The sequence below is a fragment of the Choloepus didactylus genome, chromosome 17 (genome assembly GCF_015220235.1).
Source record: "Choloepus didactylus isolate mChoDid1 chromosome 17, mChoDid1.pri, whole genome shotgun sequence".
Classification (NCBI taxonomy): domain Eukaryota; kingdom Metazoa; phylum Chordata; class Mammalia; order Pilosa; family Megalonychidae; genus Choloepus; species Choloepus didactylus.
Window position 1 is genome coordinate 36,666,134 of NC_051323.1, and position 23,725 is coordinate 36,689,858.

The 23,725-nt window shown below is 32.5% G+C and overlaps 1 protein-coding gene across 11 annotated transcripts in view; it reads left to right on the forward strand.

Annotated features, from left to right (window-relative positions):
• The window catches only part of CCDC88A (coiled-coil domain containing 88A), a 152,963-nt gene extending 130,266 nt beyond the window's left edge, over positions 1-22,697 (forward strand). For 3 of the 11 annotated variants that reach the window (XM_037806582.1, XM_037806580.1, XM_037806583.1), the window contains 9 exons: positions 1,044-1,189; positions 4,315-4,407; positions 4,543-4,757; positions 8,057-8,140; positions 9,151-9,354; positions 9,913-9,984; positions 10,938-11,018; positions 13,304-13,572; positions 13,812-15,817. In XM_037806582.1, the coding sequence (XP_037662510.1) occupies positions 1,044-1,189; positions 4,315-4,407; positions 4,543-4,757; positions 8,057-8,140; positions 9,151-9,354; positions 9,913-9,984; positions 10,938-11,018; positions 13,304-13,572; positions 13,812-14,819 (2,172 nt within the window). In that variant the 3' untranslated portion in view covers positions 14,820-15,817. Of the gene's footprint in view, positions 1-1,043; positions 1,190-4,314; positions 4,408-4,542; positions 4,758-8,056; positions 8,141-9,150; positions 9,355-9,912; positions 9,985-10,505; positions 10,593-10,937; positions 11,019-13,303; positions 13,573-13,811; positions 15,818-17,938; positions 18,037-18,548 lie in introns of those variants that run through there. The other 8 variants (XM_037806588.1, XM_037806585.1, XM_037806584.1 and 5 more) reach the window with 8 other exon arrangements.
• The last annotated feature ends 1,028 nt before the right edge of the window (positions 22,698-23,725 follow it).

Genomic DNA, 23,725 nt, shown 5'->3' on the forward strand with positions numbered 1-23,725 from the left:
GGGCAAAGTCACATTGTAAGAGAGTATAGATACAGGGAGGACAATGACCACATTCCTTTTTTGCAATCATGTGTTATACTTCATTTTTAAAATGTATAAATAAATAAAGCAAACATGGCATACTATTGATAGTTTTTGGGTTTAGATGGGTATTTATGTGTATTCATAGTATCATTCTTCTTGCTTTTCTCTCCTTTGATAATTTTCATATTTTTCTTCTTATCTTTACTTCCGGGAGGGAGTATTATTTGCTTGCTTTTTTTTTTTTTTTTTTTTTTTTTAAATATAGATCTCTGGGCTCCACTCCAAACATGCTGCATCTGGATGTTGGGGTCCAGAAATCAACATTTTAAAAAATATACTCTGCAAAGTGATGCTAAATTTTGAAAATCACTGCTTTGGGCTTCTGCATTTTATTGGAACCTAAGAGCAGTTCAGTGCTGCTGATTCCCCCTGATCAAGCCATAGAAACTGTATGCAGACTTTTGAGATTTCTTGACATCTATGCGTAGGGAAGAATGAGGTGTGTTAAGTTACCACTGTGTGCCATAGGCCTGCTACTGGGTACATTACATATATTATTTAATCCTTATAAGAATCCTGCTGATGGACTTATCCTTGTTTTATAGAGGACGAAACTGAAGTTCAGAGAATTAACTTGTCCAGTTTTCATAGCTACTTAAATAGAGCACCAAAGATTTGAATCTAGTTTTCTGACTATAAATTGTACAGTTTTGAAGACAGAAAACAGTGTTTTTGAAATTTAATAATGTATTATATATTACACCCAGTGTTTGTGAGAATTAAGCAAGAAAAAATACAGGTACAGCACCTAACACATGCTTTACTTGTCATTATTACTAAAATAATCACTTATGTTCTGATCCAAGTGTAACCATCCAATTGTTCATATAGCAGAAGACTTAAGTTTTTGTGACATACTTCATATTTTTCAAATGTTTGAGGTAATATATGTTCAATGTATGTTTGAACATAATGTACATTTCATGATTTTTTTAAAGTAAATGTTTGTGTTTTAACAGTTGCTAAGCCAACTGAAAGGAAACTTAGAAGAAGAAAATCGACATCTACTAGATCAAATTCAAACATTAATGCTACAGAACAGAACACTGTTGGAACAGAATATGGAAAGCAAGGATCTTTTTCATGTTGAGCAAAGACAGTATATGTAGGTACCAAATAATTTTGTGCTCTGAAATATTACTCAGTGTGAATTTTACTTGATTTTCAACACCATTCATTATTTCAACCTATATTTTTTGAGTATTTATGTCCCAGGCACTATGCTAATAACCAGAAATACTAATATGAAAACACATGGGTCTTGCTCTTAATGAACTAGTACTATAAAGAGAAATACAAATAAACATTTAAAATACAATAATCACTATAATTGTGGTATGCATAGGAGGCCATAGAAATTTAGCAAATATAGAAAAATGAGTGGATTACCTAGTCTAGAAGACACAAGAAGGATTTCCTAAAGATAATTGTTTGAGCTAAGACTTAAAGGTTCAATAGTAGTTTGCTTGGGGAGGCACACCAGGCCAAGAGAGCAGCAGATGCAAAAACATGGATGTGTGATGAAAGTGTTTTGGTGTGCTATAGTACCTAAAATATAATTGTTATTACTGGAGCACAACTGAGAAGGAAGGAACAGTAGAGATGTGGCTAAAAAGTCAGGAGCCAATTCATAAAGTCTTTCTATATTATACAAAGGAGTCACTGAAAATTTTGAGCAGAGGGATATAACACAATCAGATTTGCATTTTTTGTTTTTTAAATGACCGATAGCATCTTGGAGAGTGGATTAGAGGGTCTGAGAATAGAGACAAGGAAAGGAGTCAGTATTAAGAAGGCTGTTGCAATGATCTATCAAAACATAATTCACAAGCATTTGTCATGAATCAAACTACAAGAGGGATGTGAGATAATTGAGAAGGCTTGATTATTGATAAGTTGTGTCTTCATTGAGGAGGAGGAATCTGGTAAGACTCAGGGATTTGAGTCTACACAGCTCAGTGGGTAGTCTCTGTATTGCACCATGATTCACCTTTACTAAATTCTTTCTCTTCCCCTTGTCCCCAAAATGTGAAATGCCACAATATAATAGGAGTTAAAATCAGACATATCATAGTTCAAATCCCAATTCTTCCTTTCATTAGCTATGTGACCATACACAATTCACTTTATTCCTTTGATCATTAGTTTCTTCTCTAAAATAGAGATAATAGCACCTACATCCAGAATTATCCTAAGAAATAAACAAAATAATGTATGTCTGCATCTTTCAGACTTGAGGCACATGATGGTGAGCCAGGGCACATATGAAGCCACAAGATATACATTATTCATTTTTCTGAAGCACCACTTTTACCACAAAATTTTGGCAGGGAACATTATTTTTATATTAATACACAGGTGTGTCATGAAGCAAAATGCAGAGTTTACATGAACTTTTAAGATAATGCAAAAATTTCAAAGAAATTTCATATTTATGGCTGGCCACTTTGGACTACACCTTCAGTCCTTTCAGGGTATGTATGCCTTTACTCTGCCATTTGAGGAATTTTAGCGTAAGAAGCACTGAGTCTATATAAAACTCTTGGCATTTTAGTTTCCTGCCCCTAAAACAGAGGCATTATCCAAATCTTTGTCTTCTTAATCTTTTGACCCTTGGTGACCTATTCCATTTCCAGGGTTTCTGTGATTGTATCTGTATGATTGACTTCAAAATATTAGTGTCCACTTTGACTTCCTGAACTATCCATCTTACATGTCAGACATTTCTAGCTGAATGCCTCTGTCACATGGTCCTAGCAGAAGGACAGTGGACAGGTAGAACTGAAAATTCGGAGGTTCCTAGTGATATTTCAACAGGTTAAAGGAGAAAAGAATTGGCAGGTATGGCCTTCTCTACTATAGCCATCAACTTTTCAACTATCAACTCTTCCACAGGTGTCAGATTCAAGCATTTGATTAATAATAAAGGTGTGGACATTCTGCTGTTTGCACTGTGATGTAACTGTTGGGAACATCTGATCTCAAACCTTCCATAGTGTCTCTCAAACCAGTTCCTTCCAGTTCCCACTACCACCACCCTAATTCATCCTTCCCTCTCAAGTAGACTGCCCCATTAGCCTCCTAAATGGTTTCTCCACTTCTGACCTTTCTGATATATCCTGTTCCATTATTGGATTAAGGTACCTAAAGCAAAGTTCTCATAATGTCACTTCATGGTGAAACTTGCAATATGTCTGATTTCCTATTCAGCAAAATCTAAACCTGAGTCTCCCTCACTGCTTCCCCTCAGCGCACATTCAAGCTAACCTTTTATGTAGCACTCTTATCTTTTCTTTATAGCTTATTTAATTTGGCCTCTTCTTTGGTCATTCCAGATGGCAGTGTTTTCCCTTTTGTAAGTTCCTGTTGTGCTTCCACAGTCCTTTTATTTTGGCACTGCTACTGCCTTGGGTTGTAATAATTACATATGTCTTATTTCTCCTGCTATGTTACAAACAGAACTGAGCTCATTATTATTCATCTCTCTATATATCTCATGCCTTGCTTATTGTAAATGATCACTAAATGTTTGTTGAGTGAATGGTATTTTGGGCATTGCAGTATTTTCAGAGAGATCACTGTATTTTTTTCTGTGATCTTTGATATTTCCCTGTATAATACGTACTACCAAGAAAAAAGAATGAGACTAGAATGTGGTGAAACTAGTATACTTATACATTGCTGGAGGCAGGAAATTATTCTCTGACAAATAAATGAACTCTAAATAATTTCACCAAAAAGGAAAACTATTTGCATAAAGATATGGCTGCTATGTTATTTACAATATCTATAATTGTAAGCAACCTAAATAGCCAACATTTTTATTGTTTACATAAACTATAATAAATTAGAAATGATGTGAGATACTAAAAATCCAAGAATAGGGGAATAGTTAATGTTAATAAAATGTCCTTTAATAGCTATAAAAAGAGTTAGAGGATTCCATTGTGATGAAATTGAAATACGGAAAATTTTTTTCAAACAAATCCTCTTGAATAAATGAAACTTTAATTCCTATAATCTTTTATTTACATAAATTGTAAATTTAAAGAAAAGGAGAAACAGAAAAAAGTCCCGTTGTTACTATCTCCCCCCTTAATTGTTGATCATGGTATCTGTATTTATTTATGCTTTGGGGAGAGATTAGATCATAGTCACAAATAATTTCATATCATTCATAGCTATACAAAATCTGATGTGTATCATAAAATGTAATTTTTATTTTTATAGTGATAAGTTAAATGAATTAAGACGACAAAAGGAGAAATTGGAAGAGAAAATTATGGATCAATACAAATTTTATGACCCATCACCTCCTAGAAGGTACTATTAACCAAATTTTGTGAATTTTATTTTGAAAAAAAAAATTTAATATTTGTCTGTTAAGACTTAATTTTGTGAAGGACATACATATATGTTGAATTTCAGATTAAGTATTTTTTTTAATTGTTCTATTAGGAGAGGCAACTGGATTACTCTAAAAATGAGAAAATTGATTAAGTCTAAAAAAGATATTAATCGGGAGCGTCAGAAGTCTCTAACATTAACACCCACTCGCTCAGACTCCAGTGAAGGATTTCTTCAACTCCCCCATCAAGACAGTCAAGATAGTTCTTCAGTAGGTTCGAACTCTTTAGAAGATGGCCAAACTTTGGGGACGAAGAAAAGCAGCAGTGAGTGCTTGAACACTTTAAACATTTGATATAACTAGTATTGATTTGGAATCCTTTCTAAACAAATTTTTAAATTATCTTCTCCTTTGGGGGAACAGTCTGATTAAAAGCATTTCTTTTGAATTACATATGATTATAAAATCCATTGCATATTGCAATAGTGCACAACCACATCATTTTTTATATTGTCTGTTTAGAGAGATACATTTGGCTAGGGAGTTAAAATATTGTAGTGGAAAGAACATTGAACTAAGAGCCAGAATACCTGTGCCACTTGCTGGTTTGGTTAATATGGGTAAGCCTTTTATTTTTATTCCCTACTTCACAGGGTGGTTGTGAGGAGCAAGTGAGAAATATACAAGTATAAGATTTATCTTTGTAATTATTTATAAGTGAATCAGAATAATAAGTCCTTTTATAATTAGGTTTTCCTCATATTCTTTCTGTCAGATTGGAGCAAAGTTAGCATTGTGGGGGAAGCAAAGAAAAATAAGTATGACTTTGAAGGTATATTCAATGATTTAGAAATAACTGAAAATTAAGGAAATTATTGAGGGATTTCTTGGTAAAGAATCTCTTAAAATAGATAGGAAGATACAATTTTTTATATAAACTTGTGATTTAATTTGTTTGAATTACAAATGTAGAAGTGTCACATAACATGCCCTATACAATTCGTAGCCTTTCTATTTCATTACTAGTGTGCTGAGCTAAACAACAAAAGCAAAGTAAAAGCCTAAAGAAGTGTGTTTTAAAAGAAAGAGAAAAGAATTCAATGCTAGAGCCTTTGAAGATGTTCAAGAAGTTGACTACTATCAATATTCTTATAAAATATGTAAGCACTATCACTAGAGTCTGTAAAATTTAAAAAAAAAATTACTACCCATTCTTTTGAAGTAAATGGCAAGCAAAAACAGCTGCTGCTTCTTCCTCTAGGGACAGACTTCTATATGGGCAGCTCTCAAAGCACTCAAAAAACTACAGAATGTTTTGACCTCAGGGGAATTATCTCTATAAAAGACAGTATTCTAGGCTTTAAGAGATTAGATATTATAGAATATATTCCTGAATATATCTAGCCTAAAAACTAGAATCCCTCGGTAAGCAACATAAAACATTAGAATGCCTGCATGTGTTCCTATATATATGTATTTATCTCAAAAGAATTGGTTTAATTCTGTATCTCCATGTAAGATTATTGCTATCTCTGGGTGTTTTGCAGTCTAATCTTTTCCACAAAATCTACCTGAAATCTCTGAGTAACAGTAAAGAATTGATTATCAAGTTTGCCTTAAAAAGGTGGCAGTTAATTTTATCTGCTATCTTTAGATATAAAATATCTGACATCTTATTAGGTGAGAAATGATAATGGGTATACTTAATTTTTTATTAAAGGAAGATATTTACAGATTCAATGACACATAATAAAGGCACAAAAGTCTTTTTGGAGGCCATCATGTTCATTTTAAGTATAAATCTGTCACTCTTTCATACTTCAAAAACAAGAATCAGAAGGAAGTGATATTTTCCTTTTCTGCAATTGTTCAGTCTTTGAATTTTAAAAATAAACACAAAATCCAGCATATACTAATGTTCCCTTAATTTCAGTATGGTTTGGGAAAAGGACAGTGTATATCTACACTAATTGCCATGAGGAGGATCACATTCTGCCACTGGCAAATTCAAAATTCCTTTTTATCCTTTCCATTTTGGAAGTGTATCTGTCTATTAGTAAAGCAGTCTTTGGAAAGCAGTCAGAAACAGAAAAAGGATTTTAAAAAGTATCTAAGCAAAACAACATAGTTGTACATTCATTGCCACAATCAATTTTAGGACATTTTCATTACTCCAGGGGAAAAAAAAAGAAAAAAGGAAAACAAACAAATATGTGCATGCTGCAACCACTAAGCTTTGTTTTAGCTAAGTGTCCATTTTTACATTGCTTTCAGTTCATTTATTTTTAATCATTGGAAACAGCTATGTTTACCTAGTTAGAAAATAAATAGGTCAAATTAAAAGTTTGACTGTATCATGACTGTGCCTAGTAGCAATCAAATAAGTTAAAAAGCTACATGTCCATTATACTCTGTTTAATGCTTGATGCTTATCAGCTTGTCAAAAGAGCTTTGATTATCTACAGGATAATGGCAAACCCTGAGAAAGAGCATAGTTATTATGGCTGTATATATGTTTTTAATTCCCTATGTATTGTTTTCCTAGCTCCCAAATTGCATTTCCAAAAAAGATATAATAATTTGCTGCATGTAATTCTTATTAAAATGTAGCTTAAAAATGGTTATGACCTACTGAGCATTTATATTTTGTTCCAGTGTCTCCTTTACTTTAGTGGTAATCCTAACTCACAAAAAATTTTTCGAACAGTATTCCCTTTGATTTTTTTTTTAATAAATTCATCCTTTAAAATATCTGAGAATGTTATACATAAATATTTTTCTCTAAATTTTGCTTGCTCTGGAGGTGCCTCCTTATCTTTATGCTTTATTGGAGCTCAGTGCTAACACTTATTACTACCGCAAAATACTCTTTTAGTTCTTTTCCCCAGCCAACCTTTTGCAAAATGAGCTGAATATAATTGCTTATTTCATCTTTAGAAAGACTCTTCTAGAGAGAAAGAATGTATATTTCCATGGTGCTGCTAAATAATGCATCAGAATTTAGTTTAAACCTAGCAGTTTATTCCCTATTTTCTTTATCAAAGCTTAAGAAAGTAATGAACATCTTTAATGTGCTTTTTAAAGGTTTCTTTGGGTAGTTTTAAACATCCCCTAGGCCTTCCAATTTTTGTTTTGTATTTCTAAAATACTCTGGTAAAATGTGCATTTTCCTAAATTATTTTTTCTAGATAAAGCCTTATAATTTAAAAAGTAATGAAAACAGAGGATTGAAAACCTTATATATTTTCATGTACACTCTGTGACCTGCTAGTTGCTTTAATTTTAAAGGTATACCTTTGCAACTTAACTAGGATAATTTGTTCCCTCCGTAAGTAATTCTCAGCAGTTCCTGTTTTTATAGGACTTTAGCCATTCTAAGCTTTCAAATATGTTCCTCATCATTGTCTTCAGTGCTTTGCCAAGTATTTTAAAGTATCAAAGTACATATTTCATATTTCATTATCACTCAGCAGCATGAGAATAATAGCTTTAGCATAGCATACATAGCTAAACGCAAACATTCATTTCTGTCCTTAATTTCAACATTAACTCCCATCTGTTCTTCTCCCTTTTTTTTCCTTTCATTTCCCTGTTTCTGTTTTTCCTCATGCTCTGACATTAAAGTGGTTGCACTGAAAAGACTGCCCTTTTTGAGGAACAGACCGAAGGATAAAGACAAAATGAAGGCCTGCTACCGTCGTTCCATGTGTAAGACTTTATGACAGTTCAGCTTCTTTCAAATGACTACACTGCCTTCCATTACTAATTTTTCACTAACCTTTCTCTGGACTGTGCCAATTTTCTTATTTGGCAAAGTGCAGTCTGCCTGTAATACAAGGAGCTGGAAGAATATTTTTTTCAAAACTAGCACTGAATTTGCATTATATGTATGTTCACTGATACATATACATGTCTGTATACATGCATATGTTTAGTCATACATGTAATATACTTGTAAATTTCCAGTGCTTTCTAAAAGTTGGCAGGAAAAAAACCCTTAATTTTATATGTCATAGAGATTTTTCCCCCAAAGAAATTTACTTGAAGATATACAAAGCCTTTAGTGTTAGGATTTTTTTTTCCCTTAACGAACCAAATAAATAAATAAAATGGCCTGTAACCCTTGAAAATGTTTGTGATTCTTTCTGTAATAATACTCTGGGTTTTCTTTTTAAGTTGAATTGGTAATTACATAATCATGTTAAATGTCTGTCACTTTGGATACCATCTCTTACAGGTTTTTATTGAATGGTATACTTACTTGATATATAAAGTGAATAATTTCTTCAGTAGCCTGCTCTGACCAAGGACTATCATTTTCAATAATGATGCTGTATAAGAAATGCTCTCCATCTTACATTTATCCATTCCATTTTTGTCACCACAAAACCACATTATGAAAGCTTCTAATTTTATTACACATCACTGCACAAAAGCATGGCAGTCATACATAGTAAAATTCCTTTTCTTGTCTTTTAAAGGGGATAGGAAATGGGATAAAAGTATTTATTGAAATGTATCAGCCTTTGGCCTACTCATTTCATTCAGCTGAATGCATGTCATAATTTGAATGGTCATGTGGTTATTTATACTTTTAGGTATTCACTTGCATTAATCCATAGACAAAAAAAAACAAACCAGATCACTTATAATACAGAATAGAATTATGAGCAAATACATTAACCATGCTGATTCATTTGCTTTCATTTGCATCCCAGCCATGAATGACCTGGTGCAGTCCATGGTCCTAGCAGGAGGACAGTGGACAGGTAGTACTGAGAATTTGGAGGTTCCTGATGATATTTCAACGGGTAAAAGGAGAAAAGAATTGGGAGCTATGGCCTTCTCTACTACAGCCATCAACTTTTCAACTGTCAACTCTTCTACAGGCTTCAGATCCAAGCAGTTGGTTAATAATAAAGGTATAGGCTGTCGCTATTTGCACTGTGGTGTAACTGTTCGCAACAAAAATTTTAATTTAACTATCCCTTATGTACTTCTTTTAAAGCAACAATCTGAAATAATTGCCAAAACATAATCTGGATTTTATTTGGGGGAATTTTCAGATCATTTCCAAAATTTAAGACCTTATACAAATAACTAAAATCTTTCCTAGGCCTCCTTTCATAATAAACAGCTAATGAACTAACAAGAAAAGGAGAGGTAAACCAGGTAAAGAGTGAGAAAAGGAGTGATAAGAGCCTTTTAAAAATTAGAAACACTACAAGTTCAAACAGAGAGACCACATAGAAACAACCTAGGCTCCTGCTTTGCTTTGTTAGGGGTTTTCCCTAAGCCAGTCATCTCTCATCAGAGTTGTTTCTTACTCCTAGTTCCAGTTTGATTGTCTATGAAATATGTTACATCAAGATGTATTGTACATGAACAAAAGTTTTCCATATTCTGTGTAAGTAAAATTTTTTATAATGGATGTTTTTGATACAAAAACATTTTTACATCCATTTTACTATTTTATGTAGATACTACATCCTTTGAAGATATAAGTCCACAAGGTATTAGTGATGATTCTAGTACGGGATCAAGAGTTCATGGTAAGATTGAACTTTACTTAGAAAGTATGTACTGAATACAGAATGGGAATGCTAAGAATCTTGCACTGAATAGGTGAATGTGGCATTGCCAGCAAGCATGTTTTCTCTAACTTGCATTTCATAGTTCTGCCATTTCTTCAAATCTAATACTCCCTTTTGCCTCTTTTAAGGATATTGTGTGTCTAAATTTTCTCCATCTTAGCCAAGGTCATTTATAAACTATGCCTGCACAATACTCAAAGGTAATTTTGTTAACATTTTTACAAGTTTAAAGTTATGAGAGTTACATTTTACCATTGGTTTAAAAAAGTATTTATATTGGTAAAAGATGATCTTTAAAGTTTTCTGCAATGTTGAACATATAAGATTTTTAAAATTTCTGTCTGGCAAATCATATCTTACCATATCACATTATTAACATTAAATGGATAACATGCTAAAGGGATTTTGTATGTAAGCAGGATTTTAAGAAGTAGCATAGGGTAGTGTTAACTATATGATTGTTTCCCTTGTATGGCTAGGAGTACAGGACATTAACTGTGCAGATGCTCAGGTTCCTCCTGTTCGTGGCATCTCTGCAATGTGCAGGGTTCCTTGTCTGATCTGTTGTAAGTGACCTAATCACTAGCATTTTTTTTTTTTTTTTGGCATGTCACCCTGTACAACTAACACAGTCCTGGCATCCATCTAGAAATCATTATTTTCATATCTAAATATGTACTTTTTCTTCCTTGAATCTCAGCTATTGTTTCAGAAATGTCCTATTCTAAAGCGTCTTACTGAACTGCCTGGAAATGCTTTTGCTTTCTAACCTGCAAGAGTCATTTCTCTGGGCATGTTCAGCTTGTGAAAGTATGCATGATTGCCTCCTCAAAGCATTCTGTGATCAGAATGTAAAGTTCAGTGTCATCAACTGGAAGTTTATCACACTGTCTCCTGATTTTTTCATTTAGCTTCGAGACCAGCCAGCCTTGATAGTGGCAGAACATCCACTAGCAATAGCAATAATAATGCTTCACTCCATGAAGTCAAAGGTATGCTGTAGGCAAATTTATTAATATTCTCCATCCCATTTCATTTTTGAAGGGGAGATGGGGTGAAATTTCTGGGGTAAAGTAGGAAATCCAAGTGATCTATGTTTGGAACATAGATCCAAACAAATGTATTTCAATGTAAACAAATGTAAAAACAGGAGCAGTTATTTTTATTTTGTTTTTTCATGTTCCCAGATAAAATGTTTTTATTGTAATCTTTATACTTGAAAAATATTTGCAGGTCCTTATTTTTCTTAAAAGATTTTGTCTTTAACATGAAAATGGTTGTCAGTTTTCTCATAATGCATGTACACTGAACTCACATTACAGAAAATGGTTTAGAAATACTTGTAGCTTAATTTCTCCACTACAAAGGGAAACATTCAAAACAATTTGAGAAGACAATTATGTATGTGAGTTGTGTTGTGTGTGTGTGTGTGAGTAGAGTATGTGCTGAACAAGAGCTGTATGGATACATGTAACTCATTTAAAGAATTAATTCATGATTTGTTTCCTTATTTTTTTTACTATGCATTCCAAGATAAGGTTTTTTTGTAAATGGCTAGAAACTGTGACTAATACCTTTTTTTTTAAAGGGTGTACTGCCTACTCAAATTCTGTCATTGTTTAATAGATTATAAAAGTTGGTTAAAGTAGTTATTCTCTCTAGTCCAGAATTGTCAAATTATAGTGCATGCATTTACTCTATTATATTGGTATTATAAAATTATTTTGTTTAGTTGTAATTTCATTTTATTACTAATGTTACTTTGTTGGAATATGAAAAAACTAATTTCAAGGAAAGGTTGATTTTTCATTTCAAAAATTAGATATTCTTGTATCCATTAGAAAAATGTAGGCTGGAAATATAAAGAAGCGTTTTTTTCTGATTTGAAAATTTAAGAAAATCTTGCTTCTATAAAATGTTATGTTACTTGAGCCAAATTCATTATGACTCACCTTAAGTCTTTGTGGTTGGGAAACCATAGAAAGATGCCAATTCTGTTTTGATGCACTGTAAAGTTTCCTATCGATCAAAACAAATTAACACCCTTAAAGAATAGCATAGGTTTTAGGGAGCTTTATTCCAGAACTAGTCTTTTAAAGTTATGTAACCACCATACCAAATGTGGAGAGAAGGAACAGTCAGATGATTTTGACATTAAGAAAAGAAGAAGGAAATAATATATATTTATTTTTATAATTTTACTGGAATTTTCTAAGTAGTTCTGTCATGTCTCCATTTAACTTTGCTTACATGCCCACTATTTAATTTTTTTTTTCAGTTAATTTCTGATCATTTAACATAAGCAAGTAGGCTGTTTTACATCCTTGATCTCACTCAAACAAGCATCACATGCACCTAGCTCCAGAAATGCCCCGGAAACTTACTATTATATCATTGCAGCTCTGATCAAGAATTCCTCTGATTTTGACCACTTGAGAAATGCAGTCCTATTGGATGTACATTGCTGAGGCTTTAAAGCAAGTTCTTGGCTTTCTGGATCATAAGCTCTGCAAAGTCTGCATTTTATTCCTCTTTCTTGCAAAAGTGCCAAGCACCCATCAGATGTTCAGTCGAATTGGTTATTTCCGTGGTTATTGCGCAGGCTCAACAAAGCTCACACTCCAGTGCTTGCCCAGTTGCTTAACTTAGCTTGTAGAAAGCACAACTTCAGACTTCCACTCCCATTGAGCATTTCCCCCAAACCTTCCCAGCCACTATTTAAATGAAAAAAAAATTTTTTTAAGGTTACTCAGTTAGGATGAACAAATAAAAGCCTGCAGGTAAGGAAAGAAAACTTCATAGAGAGGCAAGGAATTAGAATAGATTTTTTAGCATTTAGAACAGTTTTTGGTTTTAATATTCTGAGATAATTTGATTCTTAAAAACATATTTTTGTTGTAAGTTGTGAGGTGTTTTACATTTCATTATGTGAACCTGATTTAAAAAAATATATTACTCATTTATTTATTTATTCACTCATCAAATGTATTGAGTTCCTTTTTTGTATGAGGCTCTGGATGTGGTGATGAAAGCAAGTCTTTACCTTTGTGGTGAGATTGCACTATTTGTCACTTTAACAAAATAAGGGACTAGGCTTTTGCAGACAATTATTAGATCTATGAAAGATTAATATGGTTAACTAAGCATTTCTAAAGAAAGAGTAAATGTAAGTTTAGCTATTGATGTAAAGAACCCAGTCAACAAATGTTACCATTTAAATAGTATTTATTAATCTCATTTCTGTTACTGAACTCTTAACACACCATTTATCCAAAAGCAGGTGCAGTTAATAACCAAAGCAGGCCACAAAGCCACAGCAGTGGAGAATTTAGCCTGCTTCATGATCATGAGGCTTGGTCCAGCACTGGTAGCAGTCCAGTCCAGTACTTGAAAAGGCAGACCAGATCAAGTCCGGTGCTCCAGCAAAAAATGCCTGAGACACTAGAGAGTCGAGCACATCACAAGATCAAAACTGGTTCCCCTGGAAGTGAAGTTGTTACTCTTCAGCAGTTTTTGGAAGAAAGCAACAAGTTTAGCTCAATACAGGTTAGTTTTATTTGTGGTTATCTGTGGTGACTTTAATTTAGATAAACACAAGTCAAATTTCTATGACTGAACGTTAAATAACATTTGTTATTGTTTTTTTCTTTTTAGTTAAGGAGTAGATATATTGGCAATTTTATATGGCTCAGCCTTATATATCAAGAAAATAAAAACATGGCTGTATTCACTAATCTGCTTTGATTTTTAAAAATTTAATTTAATTTTTTGGTTTATTTGTTTAGATAAAGTCCTCAAGTCAAGAGAATCTCTTAGATGAAGTAATGAAAAGTTTGTCTGTCTCTTCTGACTTTTTGGGAAAGGACAAACCGGTTAGCTGTGGTCTGGCCAGGTCAGTAAGTGGAAAAACCCCAGGGGACTTCTGTGATAGACGGACAACTAAGCCTGAACAATTTGTGAGACCTAGTCCTCGAAAGACTGAAGATACTTATTTCGTTAGTTCTCCAGGAACATCTACACCAGGCACTCAAGGAAAAATCAAATTAGTAAAAGAAACTTCTCTGTTACGACAATCAAAAGATAGTAATCCTTATGCTACTTTACCTCGTGCAAGCAATGTGATCTCTACTGCTGAAGGGACTACTCGAAGGACAAGCATCCATGATCTTTTGACCAAGGACAGTAGACTACCTATGTCAGTTGATTCACCACCAGCTACTGCTGATAGCAACATGACTTCAGCATCTAGTGAGTACTGTTTACACCAGTGGTCCTCTCATATACTTCATGGTCTGACACATGCTGTAGGCTCACATACCCAAAATGATTTAGCTACTGATATGCCATCAGCCTACTCTGAGTCTTTATATGCCCAGGCTAGAAACTCAAGAACGGAAAGGTCACATTTTCTAAACCAAACTTTTGCCACAATTAATATGTCTAGTGATGCAGTTGGAATACCAGCTAAAGATAGCATAGGGTCATTTACTGTGACTCATTCATCTCAGCCATTTTTATCCCTGAATACAGAATTAGTTAGTAACATAAGTGGGCTACCTCCCAGGCCAGTTACCAGAATAACTGATCAGGTTTCTCCGTCTTTGCTTAAAGTTTCACAGAAAGAAAACAAACAGTTTTCTGACAATCAGAACCATAGTAATGGTAACCCAGCATCTCCTCTAGATAGCAGTAATCTTATCACTCCTGCATGCTTCAATCCTGGTGACACAGAAGTTGCATTATTGGTTTCTGAGGATAATCAAACTGTTTGGTATGAATATGGTTGTGTATGATCAAAACTGCACAATATGATACTGATGCCATTTGATATGTACTGTGCTCTAATCTGATTTTGAAGAGCTGCTGTTGACAAGTATCATTTCGCTGGGCTTACATTTTTATTTTTAAATTGTGGCATGGTGTTCACCTGTACATCATGGCATGTATATAAATGTGAATTTATAACCACATCAAAGCCTGCATGAAATACTAATTGCATTGTATAATTTCTGCATTCCTTAAAAAGCATTAACAATACATGCTCCTCTTTCATATTTTTGTCACCTTATTAAAGATTACTTTGATATCCATAAGCATGTCAGAACAGTTGCATGCTCTATTCTGCTCTGAAGGCATTTCCATATCATATTTGCTTTGTTATTTCCAAAACAGAGTGTTCATCATCATCTCTTTCTCTTCCTCTCACTACCCTTTCTCCCTTTCTCCCCCCAAAACATGTACTTCATCTCACAGCAATAGAATATTAGTAAGGAAAATATGTAAAAAGATGTCATTGTCTTTGCCATTTATTATGTCATCTGTCCTGCCGTTTTATCTTCAAAAAAGTAGTTAGTAATTTAACACTTTATGTAGCAAATATTAACTATTGTCCGTATTTATAAAATATTGTTCTGGCTTAAAACATTGTTAATACTCATAAACTTAGTGTTATTCTTAGAAGACCTCATCAGATTTAAATTAATTTATACAGAGACTAGGAACATTTGTATTCTGTTTCCTCCTCTGAACTTTTCATTTCTTCATCTGATAAATACAAGAGCTCAAGCACTATCTGTCTTTCAGAATGTCTTTCTTTACTTGAATTTAGTTTTTCCAGCTCTTTTTTTTATAGAGAGTCAAAAAGAAATAAACCAAATCATACTTATTGTGTTGGAAATTCGCATTTTTACTTCTATTCAAAAAGTATAGCAAGTTTACAAAATGGGGAGTAATACCAAGATTTAATTCAAAAAAGAATATAAAAAGATTACTTTTTGTGAAGACTTACCTTTAAAATTTATTGTTAAATTATGTATGTATATTAAAACAATTTTTAAAACTGAGAACCTTGTGCTAAAATGTAAAATCACAACTTGTAACCATTTAAACAAACAGGTGTGTTTTTAGTAGAATGAATTTTATAAATATGAATAAATACAAACTCTTTAGCTATAAGTTAACCAGATAAGATAGAGAAAATACTTGCTAAATCTGATTCCGATGTCATAAACTTTGAACTTTCTTTTTTTGTGGTCATAGCATTTTTAAAGCAGAGTCAGCTAACTCCCAGAATATAAAAATTCCTGTAGCCCTGATGTACTTACTTCTGAAGAAGTATATCTTAGCTTTGTCTCTAGAATGTTTTTTGCCATTTGATTCATCCTAAATATTATCGAAAATAACTCAGCCTGGTATCTGGAAGGAAAGCCTTGAAATGTGACTTTATAAATGGGAAGGAAATTATTATTTTATTTAATATTATTGCATTATATTAAATTATTGTTATTAACTGGACCAAAGAGTCTGCAAAGAATTTTTGCTTAATGAAATTAGTACCTTTGTAAACTGAGCCATCCTCTTTTGTACTTCCACAAAATCATTTTGGGGACTAAGGCCCTTCCATGTCTGTGTTTGACTGTACTTCTTTTCTCATAGCAAGCTATTACTAAAAAATGGCTCAAGCGCAGAAAAATGAACTCAGGAAAATTTCATTTAAACGAGAATTTAAACAAAAATTTCATGTTTTTCAGTTCTGCGTAATCTAGTTTCTACTTGGGTACATCAGTCTACTTTGTCAATTTTTGCACAATCCTAACATTTCAAGTACTTTTTGATGCTAATATCCTTAACTGAAAAATTAAAATCACCCCATTATTTTTTCAAAACCTAGTAAGAAAACTATATGGTAAATATAGGTAAGATTAGATGGGGCCGTATATCATATAAAAGTAATGATTACTGTTATTTCTTTTTAATGTGCCAAAGATTATTTCATAGCTATTTCAATTTTTCAGATATTATAAATCTGGCTATAACATTTAAATTTAAAACATTAAATTTATTCATTCAAAATACACTGAAAAATCATGTGCTGTTATATTAACAACTGTGTAATTCTTGTATAAAATTAGACTAATACAGAAGAATTATTTCTTAGCCAAATTACTATATAGCATATTTTTAAAAGTATACACCGTGCACGTAGGACAGATACAGACCATAATTGTTTGTCTTCAAGATTGTTTGAAGATACAGAGTAGTGATAAAATTCACCAGAACAACACTAGTTTCTTACCTGTGTTTCTTTATAGCACTTGGAATCAAAATTTCTAGCAGTGGGAAGAACCTTAGAAACCATATAAACCATGTTTCCCAACCTTTAAAAAATTAACCCAACATTTTCTACAAATGAAATATTGCATAGATGCGCAAAAATTTATTTAAAAATTTTTTTGAGATAAAAGTAGAGCAACTCTGATTCAGTTGAGCAGCTTCACTTGTTTACCCAAGACATTACCTCCATAAATACCTTAGGGCTTCAACAAGGGATTATTTGAAAAACCACTGAAGATTCACTGTCTTAATTTTCTAAATGATGAAGCTGAATAGCTTTCATATTCCTGGTCTAGGTTTCTAGAAATTTTAACTACATTATTTGTGAGACATTACAAACTTATATTGTTAGGCATTGGGTCTCGTTAAACCAAAGCTATTTTAGCTATAACCAATCTAAGTAAGTACATTATTTGCCTATAAAATATGCTTCAGGCCCTGGTTTTATTAGTAAATAATAAAAATATTTCATTGTGGATGTTTCTGCTGCTGCATGCAAGAATTATTTTTTAACTGCATGTGACCATTAAGTACATGAACATAGAAAGTAAACCTAATGATATTAAGTGGAAAAATATGTAACTGTTGTAGGTTTTTTTAAGTTATTTTTCATAAATATATTATTTATAGCTTTTAAAATAGAAAATCTGTCTTTGTAATAAGATGACTAGTTAATTTCCCACACAGTTATAGTCTTCTCACCCTATTCAATGAGAGCTCCTTACTTCCTTGTCTTCGTGAATTGTATTATACATTTTTAATCTTTGATTAAATAACATGAAATGCTTTTCTCCTGCAGATATGGACACGGTACAAGAAAGCAGAAATTTTAAAAGCAGGTCTAGGGAGCAACAAAGCTCCTAATTCTATTACCCACTACATGACGTGGGCCAAGTGGTGAGTTTCCTGCTTAAAATGTAAATGAGTTGTCTTATTTATACAAACTAACTGCATTAAGTGTGAGAACAGTGCACATTGCGTTAACAGATGTAAATATTGCTTGCTTAATTCATTGACTTTCTGAATTGGTAAATTTCTGAATTGGTAAAGCAGGATTAGTTGGTTACAATAGGTTTTTGCTATCATCACAGGAAACATAACCTTTAAAAATTATTTTTCTTTCATTTTACTAGTGAAGAATGTTTTAGGAATTCCTTTATTAATTTGAAGTCTTGTGGTAAGAATATAACTTCTCCACAAATTTTCTTGATAATGGATGAAAATCAACTTAATTGCCTTTTCTTTGAAGAGCCACTCAAAGAAAAATTCTCTGACTTTCTGTCATGTTCTGATTCCTACAGAAATATCTGATGCATGCTGTTCTTATAGTGGCTGCTCTATATTTTATCTCTTTTATCTTTCAAGCTGTTCTTATATTTTCTTTCTTTCTACCTTCCAACTAAATACAGAGAGAAAAGTGTCCTTCAGTTTCTCAATATGAAGCCTTTATTTCTGAAGTAACAAGACAGCCAACTATGACAACCATTTTTTTAAATCTTTAAGGAGACTTTTAACAACCCTTCATGAATAGAGCAGGCAAGAATTTCAAACCTTCATTCCTTCCTTGAATCAAGGAGCACTACTGGAATCAACTGCCAAAAATTTTAGAAGGTTTTAGGACTTTACTATACATTATACGTTAAGATCTACTGAATAAAGGACATCCTCTTGCTAAGGACCAAGTGTTTTAAGGTTTCAAGAAGTATTCCAGGAATGATCTTCTTTCATTATTTGTTCATGAGTTTATCCATGTTTGCTTAATGCTTCTGCTAAGTATTAGCCCAAATCTAGCCTTTACATTTAGTTGTGTAAATCTAAATTAAATGCTATAGTATTTTGTGGAATGTACTATATATAAAGATAGAGAAAATTGTTTTAGCATGTCAGAACCTTATCTGGTTAGCAGACTGCATGTGTTAACACTCTTTTTAAAAAAGCAAGTCAATTATTTTGATGCACTGCAAAAGAAATTCATTTGATAAAATCTGAAAAATCCATAGAGATAGGAGTTATGAAAAATTTACAGTGGTAATAATATGCTTTTCAGATTCCCCATTAAGTAACATTAAGCATTCACACATGGATCCAAGGTAATTAAAGAGTGTTTTTCTGAAACTTGTTTTAATAAGGTGGCTTTCCAGCAAATAGCAGTCCGAAGATACCTGTGTTTTAACCATTTCCCTTCTTTGGTATTGGGTTATGTATGTGTACTTGTTTTTTTTTAACTTGCAAGCTGACTGTTGCTTAAGAAGTTTTCTTATGGCAAAAATAATGTAAATAATTTACTATGGTCTGCATTTTGCCAGGAACTCATTTATTATTAAGGTTACCTTATATTAATAAGAATTCTTCTGTTCTTGTCCTTTATAATATCACATTAAAGTTGATAACTGTTATTGGTACTTTTGAAATATTTGTATGCATTTGTTACCTTAAACATTTGGATGAAGCACAAAAAAGATTTAGTTAACCCAGGGAAACATGAATTTTTTTAGTAGTTCCAATTTTATATCACAGTTCTATTTTCTTACGAAATCAAAAATGCATTAATACTTAATGCTAACTCATCATTTAACATAAATACCAGAATAATCTTAAAGGTCTAAAAGGAGAAATATATTGACTTTTTTTTATTTTAACATGCACTTCTTAGGCTTTCATTACCAGCTCTAAAGATCTTTTTGGAATAATTCCATATTCCCTGGAGTGTGGTTTATGAACTATGTGTTTCATTATTAACCCAATAGCCATAAGAAAAGTCTCTCTTACTCTCCCTCTTTTTTTTTTTTCTCTCTCTCCCTCTTTTTTGATAGGCCAGTAGCAGTGTTGTGTTTATAGTCTACTTTCAGAAAAACATTCAATAAAATGAGACAGCATGTTTAGGTTAACCAGATATTGAAACGGAAGTTAAGAGAACTTGGACTTAATTTAATGCCACCATTAACAGGTTTTGCCATCAAATAATGCTGTAAAGTTAAGTCACTTTGAAACCCTGATGAAAGGTGCTATGTAAATGTAAATACAAAGGATTTTTACTAAAATACAAATATTGCATAAGTCATTTTTAAAACTTATTCTCTAATTTTGGAATGTCTCTCTTCATCTTGACTCCCTGGATACAAGTATCAAATTGGCAGTGGGTATTCATGCCAATCTAGACACTTGCATGTAAAAATTGTAAATTTACTTTTAGGTAGTTAAACAAAGTAAACGTAGAAACTATGTTTTAATTAAATACAATAAGTGGGTAACTTAGATTTTATATTAAATAGCATCTAATTTGCACTACTAGGACATATCCCAGGATAGTTACTAAAAGTTGAAATTTAATGAGTAGGGCAATGAGGTGAATGGTATCACAGTTTGACCCCTCCAGGAAATTAATATTCTAAAATGGATAACCTGCTGAATTATTTAAGAAGCACATATAGCCTCAAGTAGGAAACGCTTAAGGGCAGCCGGGTAAGTACTGAATCTGAGTAGGTTGATCCTGAGGAGGGGCAATTACAGTGACTGCCAAGGGAACACATTGAGGCTGCAAATAAGAATGTTCTTAATAATATTTATCACCTTTTTCATACCATTTCAAGAAAGAACTAGATAATAACAGTGTCAATCTTTTACTTTTTCCAAAAGAAACCTTCAGAAGCAAACTGTGTAGGAAGCCACTCTTTTCCCTTAAACTTCTTCTGCCAAACAGAATGGGAATGCCAACTGGGAACTGACTGGAGGCCATTTTCCTGAAAGAGGCCTGATTTGCTTTTAACTAGCTGGCTATTCTAAAGTGACACCTCAACCCCCAAAGTAACTAAGAATTCAACTTGCAGGGTAATGGCCTCTGTCCAGAAGCACAATAATGTGCTTCAGATCTAGCCATGTGGATATATTTGGTCCAAGTTTTTGAAGTGGTGGTTACCAAAGAATTAATGCAACAGGTTTCATGCACCTTTCATGCCAGGCTATGGTAACAGCCTATTTAGAAATCACTGTGCACATTATTGAATTGCAGCCACCTCACAAATGAAGTATCATGGCCTGCGCTGTCTTAAGATTTTATGTCAGGAAGTAAAAAAGATACTGTATCAAATCTGGAATTAAAATGAGGAGTAATACTGTATGCTAAATAACTTGTATTTTAAGTTACTTCTTATGAGAAAAGTGGTGGATTTTTCTTTGTTTTTTCTTTTCAGCTACACTTACCTCTGAGATGTATTTTTTCTTTACCCATTGAATGAGTAATAGAAAGGAGCCCATTTTATAATGTATGAAAACAATGAAAATGCCTTAAAAGGAATGCTTATGGATAAAGTTGTGCTTATAACACCCTTTAACAAAACCTGATTTAAAATTGTCTTTTTCTTTTCTACTAAGGGTTCTCTTTTTCAAAGTTTGCCATTGTATTTACAACTGCTATTAAATACCAAATCAAATAATACAAAAACTGTAACATTTCCTTTAAAATTAATGCTAATGAGGGATTTGGAGTTAAATGGTAAAATGTTTTAATTGATGAGACCATAGAAATCCAACTCATTAACAAAAGACACACCATTCTGTTTGGTTGATTTGTTTTTTAAAAAACACATTACTTTTTATTTTAGGTTTTAACATTTGTTTCTCCTAAAAAAATTAAGATGGTTTAACATTCAGTTATAAAACTGATATAAAAAATGAAATAAAACAAAGAAGTGAATTTTCTGTAACAAATGGTTAGTAATCATTTAAAAAGAATAACATATAATAATTTAGTCAAGTATTCTTTCATTCCTTTCTCTTTACCCCAGAAAACTTATTTTCAGACACAACCAGTAACTTATAACCTTGTTTACACAATTCTAACTGCACTAATCCATTTTGGGATGAGTTCTAGAGGTTTTGAGAAAAAGAGAGTCTTTCAATTCTGTTAATCCCAGAATAAGTTTAAATACAATTTAATAGGTTGCCCAGGTTCATTCCTTTCATTTTCACTTACAGACTATGGGAGGCAGAATATTATAGACAGCAGTGGCCCTCTGTCCTTGGGGAAGTTAGTCTTTCTGGGCCCTATTCACCATGAAGTGGGAATGGCAGTTAGACCATATATCCAAGATCCTCAGTTTCTGTGATTCCTTCATTTTACATGCATAAGCAACCTAAAATTGCCACTTTTATTGTCTTGGAGATATGTGAAAAGTAGATAAAAACATGGAAATTTAGAATAAGTTGGTCATTTATGGAAAATATTTACTAACTCCAAATCTCTTAAATCCATTCCATGCTTTATAAAAATTCTACCATGAGTAAATCTGTAGTTTGTGATATGTATTATGAAATAATTCAAGTTATTTTTACTTTTATTTTGCCTATAGTAGTACAAATTGGCACAAATTAAGTACAGCATCTCTACCATATGGAAAGTATTTTTTGAGTGATTGAACATAGGAAAATGTGGTTCTTTTCTCTTAAGAGTATCACATTTGGTTGTATTGGGGGAAGACATGAGAATTTTCATGACCATGTGAGAACTTTTTGTAGTATGGCTAGGTCAAATCCTCATCTAATAAAGGATTCTGTTTGAATCTACGTGAGATGAAAAAAATATGTCCAATTTCCTCTCTTTCTGTTTTTGAACTAGTTTCTTTATGACAACTGACCCTACATTTTCTTGGGTTTTTATACTGTTTCAGATGCCATAATTGAAAAGGGTAAGTAAAATTTAATGTAGCCTAGAGGACAGACAAAACTTGTACAAGTTCACATTTATAGCCTCTGAACTGAAACTAAACAAATCCTTCTTAATGGTAAAATGTGTATTCTACTGAGTCTTAAAATGTAATCTTAATAGTATAGTAATTACCACATGACATTTTCCATCCCTAGTTTGAGGTTTTTCTAAATTAAAATTTCTAAAGATATGTTTTATAATAGGAAGCTAATCAGCTATTTTCGTAAGAAAAAAAAATCACTGGATTTAAAAACAAACACCCAACAATGGGAAGCTTTTGCCTTTGTCCACGTTTGCCTTAATTAGCTTGCTGGAGAGTTCTTATTCTAGCCCTCATATGAATCTTAAAATTAAGTTTTACTTTTTCAGTTTATGAAGATATAGAAAGTAAAAATCCACCTTATTCCCCACTATCAATAACTTAATACATTCCTATATTCCTTTTGATTTTCCCCCTGTATATACACTATCTTATGTGTAATTTTATATACACTGTTTTGCAGCTCGCTTTTTTCAAATACAATAAACACCCTAAAAGATAAGCAAGATGGTTAATCTTAGGAGTATTCTTAATTGTTGAAGGAATTCTTATAGAGAGTAATTGTCATGGAATGGTAGAAAGGGATCTGGGAACTAAACTGCTGTTAATACATCCTTTTAAAAACAGCTCCTTTAACATGAAATAGTTGGTGATAGTAGCACAATATATGAATATGATTAAAAGGGGCAATGTTAGAATGTGTATATGGTAACAGAATAAAAATTAAAAAAAAAAATTTCATAGAACTACACTACCAAACAATGAACCCTAAGTTAAATCATGGACTTTAATTAATAGTACGATTATAAAAATGTGCTATATCAATTGTAAAAAATGTTCCA